At 39.6% G+C, this 14,192-nt stretch overlaps 2 protein-coding genes across 2 annotated transcripts in view; one reads left to right on the plus strand and one right to left on the minus strand.

Annotated features, from left to right (window-relative positions):
• SVBP (small vasohibin binding protein) overlaps positions 1 to 14,192 on the minus strand; it is a 78,897-nt gene that overhangs the window by 26,646 nt on the left and 38,059 nt on the right. The window lies entirely within an intron of this gene.
• On the plus strand, positions 10,229 to 11,976 carry LOC128638315 (calpain small subunit 1-like). The gene has a single exon (XM_053690200.1). The coding sequence runs from the start codon at positions 10,474 to 10,476 to the stop codon at positions 11,479 to 11,481; it is 1,008 nt and encodes a 335-aa protein (XP_053546175.1). The 5' UTR covers positions 10,229 to 10,473; the 3' UTR covers positions 11,482 to 11,976.

Below are 14,192 nucleotides of genomic sequence, written 5' to 3' on the forward strand. Positions count from 1 at the left end.
CTGTGGTAGTGCTGTATAAATGACAACTAGTGACCGTAGCTCATCTCAGTCTGTGGTAGTGCTGTATAAATGACAACTAGTGACCGTAGCTCATCTCAGTCTGTGGTAGTGCTGTATAAATGACAACTAGTGACCGTAGCTCATCTCAGTCTGTGGTAGTGCTGTATAAATGACAACTAGTGACCATAGCTCATCTCAGTCTGTGGCAGTGCTGTATAAATGACAACTAGTGACCATAGCTATATAAATGACAACTAGTGACCATAGCTCATCTCAGTCTGTGGCAGTGCTGTATAAATGACAACTAGTGACCGTAGCTCATCTCAGTCTGTGGTAGTGCTGTATAAATGACAACTAGTGACCATAGCTATATAAATGACAACTAGTGACCATAGCTCATCTCACTCTGTGGTAGTGCTGTATAAATGACAACTAGTGACCATAGCTCATCTCAGTCTGTGGCAGTACTGTATAAATGACAACTAGTGACCATAGCTCATCTCAGTCTGTGGCAGTGCTGTATAAATGACAACTAGTGACCATAGCTCATCTCAGTCTGTGGCAGTGCTGTATAAATGACAACTAGTGACCGTAGCTCATCTCAGTCTGTGGTAGTGCTGTATAAATGACAACTAGTGACCATAGCTCATCTCAGTCTGTGGCAGTGCTGTATAAATGACAACTAGTGACCGTAGCTCATCTCAGTCTGTGGCAGTGCTGTATAAATGACAACTAGTGACCGTAGCTCATCTCAGTCTGTGGTAGTGCTGTATAAATGACAACTAGTGACCATAGCTATATAAATGACAACTAGTGACCATAGCTCATCTCAGTCTGTGGCAGTGCTGTATAAATGACAACTAGTGACCATAGCTCATCTCAGTGTGTGGTAGTTCTGTATAAATGACAACTAGTGACCATAGCTATATAAATGACAACTAGTGACCGTAGCTCATCTCAGTCTGTGGTAGTGCTGTATAAATGACAACTAGTGACCATAGCTGATCTCTGTCTGTGGTAGTGCTGTATAAATGACAACTAGTGACCGTAGCTCATCTCTGTCTGTGGTAGTGCTGTATAAATGACAACTAGTGACCGTAGCTCATCTCAGTCTGTGGTAGTGCTGTATAAATGACAACTAGTGACCGTAGCTCATCTCAGTCTGTGGTAGTGCTGTATAAATGACAACTAGTGACCGTAGCTCATCTCAGTCTGTGGTAGTGCTGTATAAATGACAACTAGTGACCATAGCTATATAAATGACAACTAGTGACCGTAGCTCATCTCAGTCTGTGGTGCTGTATAAATGACAACTAGTGACCGTAGCTCATCTCAGTCTGTGGTAGTGCTGTATAAATGACAACTAGTGACCATAGCTCATCTCAGTCTGTGGTAGTGCTGTATAAATGACAACTAGTGACCATAGCTCATCTCAGTCTGTGGCAGTGCTGTATAAATGACAACTAGTGACCGTAGCTCATCTCAGTCTGTGGTAGTGCTGTATAAATGACAACTAGTGACCATAGCTGTATAAATGACAACTAGTGACCGTAGCTCATCTCAGTCTGTGGTAGTGCTGTATAAATGACAACTAGTGACCGTAGCTCATCTCAGTCTGTGGCAGTGCTGTATAAATGACAACTAGTGACCGTAGCTCATCTCAGTCTGTGGTAGTGCTGTATAAATGACAATTAGTGACCGTAGCTCATCTCAGTCTGTGGCAGTGCTGTATAAATGACAACTAGTGACCATAGCTAATCTCTGTCTGTGGTAGTGCTGTATAAATGACAACTAGTGACCATAGCTAATCTCTGTCTGTGGTAGTGCTGTATAAATGACAACTAGTGACCGTAGCTCATCTCAGTCTGTGGTAGTGCTGTATAAATGACAACTAGTGACCGTAGCTCATCTCAGTCTGTGGCAGTGCTGTATAAATGACAACTAGTGACCATAGCTAATCTCTGTCTGTGGTAGTGCTGTATAAATGACAACTAGTGACCATAGCTATATAAATGACAACTAGTGACCGTAGCTATATAAATGACAACTAGTGACTGTAGCTCATCTCAGTCTGTGGCAGTGCTGTATAAATGACAATTGGTTTGATAAATGTTTTGGCATTTGCTTGTTAACATGACTTATTGTTGCTTTCATATGATATCCAGCAAATGTAACCAATTCTTTAGATTTTCTCATGTTATACAGCTACTTACGGCCCACTGTATAGCAATTACATTGCTATGTTATAGTTATAATATATAGTTTAGTTATATCTGAAGTTGTTCTATTTTTTTTTTAAAAAGGAACATAAAAAAACACTATGAGATTGTAATATAAAAGGTTTAATTTAGAGTAGTAAAACAATGTTGTAATATATTCGTATGTATAATTTTATTCCCCTGTAATTTATCTCTGAACATTGTGCATTTTGCAGTTCTGTGAATTGAAGGTGCACACTGCAAACTACATAAGACTAATCCTGCCACATCTGTCTCTAATATATCTCAGCAAGTGCAGCACACAAGGTGTTCATTTACTACAAGACTGCAGTGTTTTATGTCCCTTTAATTTGATACAGAGTAGTCATACTTGTACCTAAGTATGTGTCTTCCAATTTCAATGCCAGTTGTGCATCTGCAGAGGAAGTGGTAAATCTGTCACAGGACTAGAAATGCCATCTGTGAATTTGCCGCACCCTCCACGCATATACACCAGGCACTGACAAAGGATGGTGCATAGATAGAGGTATCTGTGCCTTTACCTATCTTCTACTGCAACATTTTTAATCTCAGACAGCAGCAACCAAGTAAGAATACTTAATAGTTTTTTTACTATAGTGTAATGTCCCTTTAAAAGGGACATAACTCAAAAAAAATTCTATCAAGATTCAGATTCAGCATATGATATTAAACAACTTTCCAATTTACTTGCATTCTCTCATTTGTTTTGTTCTCTTTGCATCCTTTGTTGAAATGTTTACCTAGGTAGGCTCAGAAGTAGCAATTAATTACTAGGAGCTGGCTGCTGATTGATGACTGCACATTGAAGTCTCGTGATTGGTTCACCCGATATGCTCAGCTAGCTCCCAGTAGTGTATTGAAGCTTCTTCAACATAGGATACCAAGAGAATGAAGCAAATTAAATAATATAAAGTAAATAGGAAAGTTTTTCAAAATTTTAGTCTCTATCTGAATCATGAAAGAACATTTGAGTTTTATATCCCTTTAAAAGGGGCTTTACACCAGTATCCAGTGATCAAAGTGCATTCTAACCATACATGTAATGCTCAGTCTCTCCTGCACAGGGAATTCATTCCTAGCTAAATTCAGAGCCTCCCACCGCCCGCAATGAGGTGACATTGTTTTTCAAACCTGTCCTCGGGCCTCCCCAACAGTCCAGGTTTTCCGGATTACCTTAGATGAGAGCAGCATAATAACCATGTTTACTGATCTGATTATTTCACCTCCAGCTCAGATATCCTCAAACTGTGGCCTGTTAGGGAGGTCTGAGGACAGGTTTGTAAACCAGTGCTCTAAACCAATAGCTGTGTGTGTCATCTGACAGTGTTCTGTATGCTAGCACGGCTATTGGTTTAGAGGTGGAAACGTCACCTCATTGGTAAAGTGCGCTGTTCTGTGGGCGGCTGGAGGCTCTGAGTTTAGAGAGCTGCCGTGACACAGACAGGGTGAGTTTAGCATCTTTTTTTTTTAACAAGGGGACACAAAACCATTTTTTTCTTTCACAATTCAGATAGCGCAGCAATTTTAAGCAACTTTCTAATTTACTCCTATTATATTTTTTCTTTGTTCTCTTGCTATCTTTATTTGAAAAAGCAAGAATGTAAGCATAGGAGCCAGACCATTTTTGGTTCAGAACCCCGGGTAGTGCTTGCTGATTGGTGGCTACATTTAGTTTTGTGTCCCTTTAAGACAAACTACAGTTTATTGTTACTGATGGTGTCAGCATTGTTTTGTATTATGTACTGGTTGATTATGCAATTCTACCTATATTACTCTTGTAACATTATTCAGCAAATATACAAAGATTCGTTAATTTCTAACCCTATACAAACTGTTGAACATACAGGTTCCTTTTTTCTGAATAGTGCTACATTCTTTAGCTAAGCCTAAGTACATATTGATGAGGGCTTATTTAGTAGTAGAATTTATCACCAATACTAAAATTGTCTTTGGCCACTTCATGTTGCTTCAAAATAAAAAAAAACCTCCCTCTTTATTTATTTAAAGCAAGACAACCCCAACGTTGTAATCCTCTCTCCCATCACATCCCACCTTGACTACAGCAACTCCATCATCTCTGGTTTCTTCAACTACCGTCTGATCCTCCTCACACATCACCCCTCACCCGTGGCGCCTCTCTGCTGATCCCCCCACTAACTTGCTTTAGCCTCAAGAGTTTAATTCACAATGCTCACCCTAGCACACATAATATACATAATTAGCACAGCCCCCTCCTACATCTGCTGTAGTCTACGAATATCTATAACCTACTCTTGTCTTCTCTACAGGACTTCCCTAGACCTGCACCTATATTGTGGATTTCTCTTACTTGGTTTACAATATTTGCCCCAAACCTTCACTCATTCCCTAAAATAAACTATTCAACCTACAATAACCCCTCGCTGCTGAGCCATTTCTCAGCCCTGAGCTTGTTTTGGTGTTTTTAGATACTGCTCACATTTAAGCCCCACTGTAAGTCATTTTTCAGTAATAAATACACGTGTATTTCCCCCCCCCCAGAAGATATAAGCAACTATTATGTATATATCATGATGTGAGAAATCTGCAACAAAAAGTGCGACACAAATACACTTTTTATTTATGTTATTTTGAACAAGGTTATAAAATAGTGTGCGTGTGTCCCTCCCCCCCTAAATATTGGGTTATCCTCATGTATAAAGAAGAGCATTTGGGTATAGCATTGTAACTAATATCTGCACTGTAAATAGGGGTTCTCACGAGCCTCTACTCAAATAGATGCAAATGTATTCACGCCAGGTGATCACCTAGCTATTAAACCTATATATGGGCTTTATTTTAAAGAAGGGCTTCTAGTCTTTAATCAAGGGGTATTGGGGATCTCTAGGCCTTTTTGATGGCCAGTAATAAGTGCCTATAGACACCTCATTAAAAAAAAAATGTGTATTTTTTCAAATTATGCATTTACTGTATACCCATCAAGATAAACACATTTTGAAAGAGCAGGCAATCGCCTTTCAAAACGGTGGGTTTTAAAGGTTCTAGCACTTGAGGGAGCTGAGATCAATGGTTTTTTGTACTTAATCCCTTCCAATGCATGCACTTCTGGGTTCCCATAGCTTGCTGATTCCTCCAGCGATACCAATGCCCTCGGCCACCTCGTATACAGCTGTAAGGGAGGCTACTGTTTGGGTTAAATGGAGCTATTGTCGTGGTAGGGGGGTTGTGCATAACATTACAATGTAGCGTGGGGTTTGTGCATTTAGGGGTTTATTGCACAAACTGCAGAGGATTTTGGAGGGGTAGTAGCTTTTGTAAAATCTTTCACATCAGACACCCAAAATGTGTAATAAATAACAGCTTACCAACTGCTTATCACAGGTGACAATTCAATGTGCCATGTGTCAAATATCTGCAGAGTTGTCACTATTTAACTTATTTGTTTCGATTTGTAGCATTTCCAAAACAATTTCTTTGACCTTCCAAGTAACAAAAACAATGCTTAGGGGCCCCTGACATTTCTGACATTCTGGCACTACAGGTTTGAAAACAGAGCAGAGTTTATTGTGAACAAGTCGTTGAACGCATTCCATAGAATAAAAGTAATTGGGAAGACTCACCTCAATGAACAGTCTTCAAGAATAACCTAGGAACTGAACAGAACTGTCTTATTAGACTCCATGTCCAAGGCTCATTTTAAACTGCTGAACACAGCTACAGTAGCAGGATTGCTACTCACTCGGCTAGGACTCAACAGCCCCAGGCACCAGGGTGACACTTGCGCCTTAAAATTAGGACTTGGTTCCCAGGTTTGGTGCCCCCAAGACACCAATGGCACCTGTCCTCAACTTACCCACACTGGCCAATGCCAATTGTTGCCAGCCACACCTAAAATGTAACCCGGTGCAGCTGGATGCTTCTAGGCCCCATGGTTGTGGACCTTTGGTTGCTTTTGCTCAGTGGCTTATTTAATGTACCATCAAAAAACCTAGTGCAGTGCAAATATGTCCAAAGTCTGGGAGCCAGGTATTGTTTTGTGTGCACACAGTGGATTATTATTATAAAGCATTATCTGACAGAAATGCAGGGGTGCCAATATATTTGGTTATTATATATATATATATATATATATATATATATATATATATATATATATATATATATATATATATATATATATATATATATATATATATATATATATATATATCCAAATATCAAGGCACTCTCCGGTATTAAAGTCATCAAATATTTTTAATGTGACATTTCGGAGTTTTAATCCCTTCTTCAGACCGTAAAAAAAAAACATATGTTTTTTATGGTCTGAAGAAGGGGTTAAAAACCCCCGAAACATCACAAAGATATTTGATAGCTAATACCGGAGAGTGCCTTGATATTTGGGAATTATATTGTACTGTTTAAGTGCACCCTGGAAGCTGCAGGATTCGTTGGGAGTGCTGGTCTGTAACTGAGATTTTAATATATACACATACACACTTTATATATATACACACACACATACATACATACACATATACACACACATACATACATACACATATACACATACACACACATATACACACACTCACACAAAAATACCTGGCTCCTCGATTTTGATTTTGCACTGCACTAGGCTATTGTTTTTTCTACTGTGCCATTCTTTTATTTTAACTCCTTCCATGAGCTGGTTGGTGAAACTCTGCATCATCGTAGTGGGCGCCTCCATCTTGGAACGGATGTATTTTTGCACGGTGACACAGGCGTTTTACATTCACAGATCAGTGACATTTTTGTCTTTTTGACAAACCATGTTATGAACGTCAGTGTAGTGTGCATGATACTGAGAAGGACCTGCAGATTTTTGCAGTATCTGTATTGATCTATAATATTCCCAACAGCCTTTTTATATATTTGTAATTACGTCTTTAGTCAAATTTACTTGGTTCTCTTGGAAGCCTTTGTTCAAAAGCAGGTAGAAAGGTGTAGAAGGGTGCACGTGACTGGAGCAATATATGGCAGCAGTGTTACCTATCTAGATCTCTCTTAATCAAAGAATACCATGACAAAAAAGCTAATTTGACAATAGAAACAAATTTAATTATTTTTTTAAATTGCATGCTCTGTCTGAATCACAAGAGAAAGAAATGTGCGGTTTCAGGTCCCTTTAACCAAAGTACAAGATACATTTATCAAAAAAGCAAAATATACACCACTTCTGTCACAGGATACAACAATGTGTTCTAAGATGGCTGCGTTCAGAAGACGGAGCTTCACCAAGCAACTATAAGAGGTTAAAATAAGAGAACAGGCTTGAAAAAGGGCACAAGGCACAGGAAGAAAAATTATATCATGGTGACTAGTAACTGTGCTACTGTTGTTGTACCCAGCAGTTTAATGTCCCTTTAATGGACTCCGCAAAATAACAGTTAAAGGGACAGTCTAGGCCAAAATAAAACTTTAATGATTCAGATAGCACATGTAATTTTAAACAATTTTCCAATTTACTTTTATCACCAATTTTGCTTTGTTCTCTTGGTATTCTTAGTTGAAAGCTTAACCTAGGAGGTTCATATGCTAATTTCTTAGACCTTGAAGCCCACCTCTTTCAGATTGCATTTTAACAGTTTTTTCACCACTAGAGGGTGTTAGTTCACGTATTTCATATAGATAACACTGTGCTCGTGCACGAGAAGTTATCTGGGAGCAGGCACTGATTGGCTAGACTGCAAGTCTGTCAAAAGAACTGAAAAAGGGGCAGTTTGCAGAGGCTTAGATACAAGATAATCACAGAGGTTAAAAGTATATTATTATAACTGTGTTAGTTATGCAAAACTGGGAAATGGGTAATAAAGGGATTATCTATCTTTTAAAACAATAAAAATTCTGGTGTAGACTGTCCCTTTAATTAAAAGCACACGTAAATAAATACTGTAGAATTGAATAATTGCCGAATACAAAGACAATGCATTAACGCTTACTTTAAATTCGAAATAAGCACTAGAAAATTTTCTGGCACATTTCAAAGTTAATCCCCCCCCCCCCCACATCATGTGACAGTCATCAGCCAATCACAAAATGCATTTACATATACACTGTGCATTTTTGCACATGCTCAGTAGGAGCTGGAGCCTCAGTGCATATAAAAATAATCTAAATGTTCTGATAATGGAAGTATATTGGAAAGGTTTGTTTTTTTTCCAAAATTGCATGGTTTATCTGAATCATGAAACTTTCATTTTGACTTTAGTGGCCCTTTTAAAATAAAAAAAACGCTCCACAGACATACAGGTGATTAAATTGAATAGTTGCATATAGTTACAGGAACGCCTTCTCTCACTGGAATGGATATATATATATATATATATATATATATATATATATATATATATATATATATATATATATATATATATATATATATATATATATATATATATATATATATATATATATATATATATATATATATATATATATCACATAGGAGCCCAGAACATTTGGATTGCGGAGCAGCCATTTGCCAATGCACAGGCCTGCAATATGCAATATTCTGCAAAAGCTGTAGCAGGTTTAGTGAAGATGTGGTTTGCTGCAGATCTGATATTGAGCCAAACAGAACAATGAGAATACAGCGTCTTGCTTCAAAGCGCCTCCGGTAATGGGGGCAGGTCAACCTGAGCCATGTTTGTGAATACAGCTCCATACAAAACCTAAAGAATGAAAGATCACTGGGTGTGCAGTGTTAGAAGAGCGGGGGAGTTATGGGAACATACTGCAGATATTAGTCAGGGGATAATCTTGTGCCCTCGGGCAGTTGGTGAGGTTTCTCCACCCCACCAGTTTCAGGCAGGCGGTAGAGGCACTGTCACTATATTTGACTTATCTGTCTGGTTCTGGAAGTGTCCACTGGGTGTGTATATTGCTGTGTAGTGCCCCCCCTCCTACTGAGTTAGAAACAGAGTGTGGAATGTGGGACTGGCTCTATACCCTGCAGACACCAGCGATTAACTGCATCTAGCAAAGAAACTCAAAATACCAAGTCATTTTAATAAGGTAACTTACAGTTGACTAAATATACCAGCAAAAAAAACAAATTCCATATAAAATGTACTATTCTGCAACTTTGCTCTCCCACTAACCGGAAGAGGATGAAATAAATCCTGCAGGATTCAGAAACCTGACCGTGCAATGTTCTGCACAGCCACTTGACGGTTAAAGAGCTAATTTTATCTGCCCCCCACCAAACTGGCTACAGTAAGACAAAATAACTCACTAAAGTCTTTTCAAGCACTATGTCCCTAGATTGCAAAATAACGCAATGTTTGTTAACAAATACCAGGTTAATTCCTTTTAAACCATTTATTCTGCATGCAAGCTTTGTTCAGTGCAGAGCTTAATAGCTGGTATGCACTGTGCATATACACAAATGTATATTTTATTTCCCCTTTAAGGTGTAAATAAAGGGGGGGCACATTTGTTAGTAAATTAACCTCCACACGTTTCTTTGGTATGACCATGCATCCGTCCACACCCCATACTGACATGGATATGATGCAGAGGGAATAAGTAGCCCGTCCTTGGCAGAACAGTCTATTGCAGGGACAGGACAGCATTCATTTTACAGAAGGGATTTCTGTATCTTCATTAAATGCAGTGATAATATTCACAAATGGTTGTGGTTATAGGAATAAGCCTGGAAAATAGAGTGAGCAGAATAAATAAATGGGACACATTGTCACAGCCTGGAAAATTTGTATTTCAAACAATACTAGAAACAAAGTTCACAAATATAAAAGAAAAAAGTCATGACAAAAAAAAAGGGATTTATGGATTTATTCTATAGCATTAAAAATATTTACAGAAACAGTTTGGGCAATGCACAATAGAGCTTTTTTTTTTTCCTCTCTCTGAGCTGGGCGGCTCACAAGTAATTTAGGGGAGGAATGTTTCTGCTGCTATTAAAAACACAGAGCGATTGACGATTGGTTGCTCCCAGCAGGGTGGGGAGCAAGTCTGACTCAACATTTCTGCTTTCCTGCCCAGACTGATTTGATGTGCAAGAAAGGACGAACTAAGCTACACTCCAAGAGCAACCAATTCCCTACACCGTAGGGAATCCTTCCTCTCTGCACACAGAAGGCGTATACACTTCCTACAGCAAGGGGAATCCTTCTTCGGCTGCTTCCATCGCTCTCCCTTTACTGAGCAAACATATCCGTCTCTCACAGCTGATTCTATCCCATCAAACAAGATGTTTATGCTCAAGAAACTAACAGATTCGGTCCAGGGAGGAGGTGGTGGTGGTGTTGGTGGGATGCTGCAGGGGGCTCTCAATATGGCTGGCTCTGGAGGTGGAGGTGGTGGTGGAGGAGGTGTGGGTAACCTGCTGCAAGGTGCCCTTAGCATGGCAGGATCTGGACAAGGAGGAGGAGGAGGAGGTGGCGGTGTAGGTAACTTGCTGCAAGGTGCCCTCAGCATGGCAGGGTCTGGCCAAGGAGGAGGTGCTGGTGGTGGTGTGGGCAAATTCATACAAGGAGCAATAAGTGGAATAGCTGGCTCGGGTCAAGGTGGTGCCCAATCCGGTCAACTTTTTGCAGGTGCTGGAGGTGGAGGAGGACAAGGAGGAAACATCCTTGGTGGAGTTATAGGCCTTATTGGAAATTTAATTGCAAACTATAAACCTGAGCCCCCTCCAACCCCTTGTGCTAATACTTTTCAGCAGGAAGCCAATGAAAATGAAGAACAGAGGCAGTTCAGAAGACTTTTCAAGCAGCTGGCTGGAGAAGATATGGAAGTCTCCCCTGCAGAGCTCATGAATGTCCTGAATAAAGTTGTGGCAAAGCACCCAGACCTTAAAACTGATGGGTTCACCATAGATACATGCCGCAGCATGGTTGCTGTCATGGACAGTGACGGGACAGGAAAGCTGGGCTTTGAGGAATTCAAGTATCTATGGAACAACATCAAGAAGTGGCAATGCATCTACAAGCAGTTTGATACGAATCGTTCAGGATATATTCCTGGTAATGCCATCCCAGGTGCACTGCAGGCAGCTGGATTCCAGCTAAATGACCAACTATACGCTATGCTAGTACGCCGTTACGCAGATGCAGATGGGAATGTGAACTTTGATAGCTTTATCAGCAGCTTGGTTAGAATGGATGCCATGTTCCGAGCCTTTAAAGCCCTTGATAGGAGTGGGGGAGGAGAGATCCAAATCCGGTTGCCAGAATGGATGAAGATGACAATCTACTCCTGAAGTGTCACCATTCCAACCCTTACTTTGTTGTGCTAAAAGGATCCCTCAGCAGTGGTTGGTGTGTGTAGCTTGCGTGCAACAGGATGGACTGAATACACTTAAAATGCTTGGAAAGATGGCTATTGACTAGTATATATGGTATGATTCTAACCCTCTGCAAGAGGTGGCTGGAGAATAATGGGTGTACCCGGTTATGTAAGCATGGTTTTATAGTTATGGTTTCCTAATTATATTAGCAATCAATGTATTACTTATAGCAGACTTGAAATGTATATCACTATTGTCTGAATCCTATATTAATCTCCCTGCTGTGGTATTCTATGTTGCCAATGTTACATCTATTGCTTTAACAGTTAAAATACATTTAGGTACCAATTCTACCAGAATTATAGATTGTCATCTGGTGCCTTTGATAACAAATTTGCAGAAATGTCAGACAACACGCTCAGGTGTAACAGCTTGGCATAAAACCCTATAATAAATATACGTGTCTTACTTGCTTTGGTTATATCTTTTCATGCAATAGAGTGTAAACAGAGCACATATAATGAGCTGTAGATCTGTGTTTCTCTAAACAATATGACAGACTCACAGGATGCAGAGACCTCACCCAGTGGCAAGCCTGACACAGCTCTGATTTTGTGCCAAACATGGGGAAGCATTAATAAATTATCATCATTAGAGACAGTCTTTATAAATATCAGCCGTCTAACTGGCAGTGATATAGTTAATGCCTGCCCCCTAACAGGGACTCTGGCTGGTGAAATCCAGCACACCAAACACTGTACAAATAAAAAGGCTACTAAATCCTGTGCTCTTGGAAAATGAATATCTATAAAAGTATGGCAGTTGTGTGGTCAGGACAGACGCGAATATACAAGGGGTGCAGAGTGTCCTCGGGGGGGGGGGGGGGGGTCACACAGTCTAGCACATGGGACTGGGTTCTTCTCTTTACACATCCTGATGTGCACAGTTTGTGCTGACTCGGGGGGAGGGGGACAAAGTGTCTTCAGGAATACATGGGGTGGACATTGGGGGTGAAGAGGATCTGTTACAAAGGGAGGGGCGCAGGCTTCTGTAACACACAGGGGTAACAGAGTCCAACACATGGGGCAGCCGCCTTAAAAAGGGACAGTAAATGCCCTGAGATTTTAATATAAAAGATTTAGTTGTGTGAATGAAACAACCTAGCAATAAACTTTCATTATTTATATATCCCTAATTGCTGTAAAAATATGGTAAATTAAAAACAATGCACATTGTACTACCTTTATGACTGTGGCTAGACTTGTTTACAGACTCATGTTTGGATTGGCTGCTCCAAATAAGGCAAGCGGTGTGTGGAGTTTGGCAACTGAAAAACAACTGAAGCAAACAAGAGGTCAATTTGTTTAAAAAATGTTTAGACTTGGCTTTTATTTTATTGTATAGCAGGACAGCTGCAATGTCTTGTAATTACCAGGTGTTTACTGTCCCTTTAAACAGACAGGAAGGAGGTAACACAAGCCCTACACAAGGGGGAGTGCAGAGTAAGAACGCGCATTATCTTCTCTATGCAAAGGGACAAACCAGTTCTTAACATTAAAGAGACACTAAAGTCAAAATTAAACATATTTGGATTTGATAGGACATGACATTTTAAACAACTTATTTATTTCTATCATACATTTTGCTTAGTTCTCTTGGTATCCTCTATTAGATATGTGAGCTCAGGAGCGTGCACAGGTCTTTAGCTAGCTGGCAGCAGTTTTTGCTATAATCTTTATAGGAAAGTTATACATAGTTGCAAAATTTAGCTAGCTCCCAGTAGTACAATTGCTGCTCTCAAGCCTACTTAGGTATGCTTTTTAACAAAGGATACCAAGAGAACAAAGCAAATTAGATAGAAATAATAGAATTAAAAAGTTGTTCACAACTATATGAATCATGAAAGAAAAATGTGTGGCTTTATGTCCCTTTAAGACATCTGGCAGCAGTATTTGCAACTCTGTATAAGATAGCTATAAATATCGCTGCCAGATGGTTTAAAGGGAGATTAAACCCCACAATTTTCTTTCATGGTTCAGATAGAGTAGACATTTTTAACAACTTTTTAATTTACTTCTTCTATCTAATTTGCTTTGTTCCTTTGGTATCCTTTGGTTGAAAAGCATTACCTAGGTAGGCTCAGGAGCAGCAAAGTACTACTGGGAGCTAGCTGCACATATATGCCCTCTTTTCAGTGGCTTACCTGATGTATTCAGCTAGCTCCCAGTAGTGCATTGCTCCCCCTTCAACAAAAGATACCAAGAGAATAAAGCAAATTTGATAAAAGTAAAATTTTAAATTTTGGTTTTTATTTTTTACACTTTCTGAATCATGAAAGAAGTTTTTTTGGTTCAAGTCCCGTTAAGACTGTTGCATGCTCCTGAGCTCACCTAGGATATTTCTTTTAAAAAAAAAGGATACCAGTGAACTAAGGAAATTGATAATATAGGTAAATTGGAAAGTTGTTTAAAGTGAAGGACTACTGCAATTTACACAATAACACATATGCATCCTAGTCGCCAACCTTTTTTATTAAAAATCACATTTTATTATACTCGCTGTTTCCTTTGCTACTCCTCCCCTCCCCCACTTCCTTATTCAACTCTAGTGACGTAGCGAGCGGTCCCACACGCTCTCTGCGTCAGTCAAAAGCTTGTGCACAAGATGTCAAAGAAACTGCGCAT

The sequence above is a fragment of the Bombina bombina genome, chromosome 8, assembly GCF_027579735.1.
Source record: "Bombina bombina isolate aBomBom1 chromosome 8, aBomBom1.pri, whole genome shotgun sequence".
Lineage (NCBI taxonomy): Eukaryota > Metazoa > Chordata > Amphibia > Anura > Bombinatoridae > Bombina > Bombina bombina.

Coding starts and splice junctions, on each gene's coding strand:
- LOC128638315 (XM_053690200.1), top strand. CDS start 10,474: ATGTTTATGCTCAAGAAACTAACAGATTCGGTCCAGGGAGGAGGTGGT.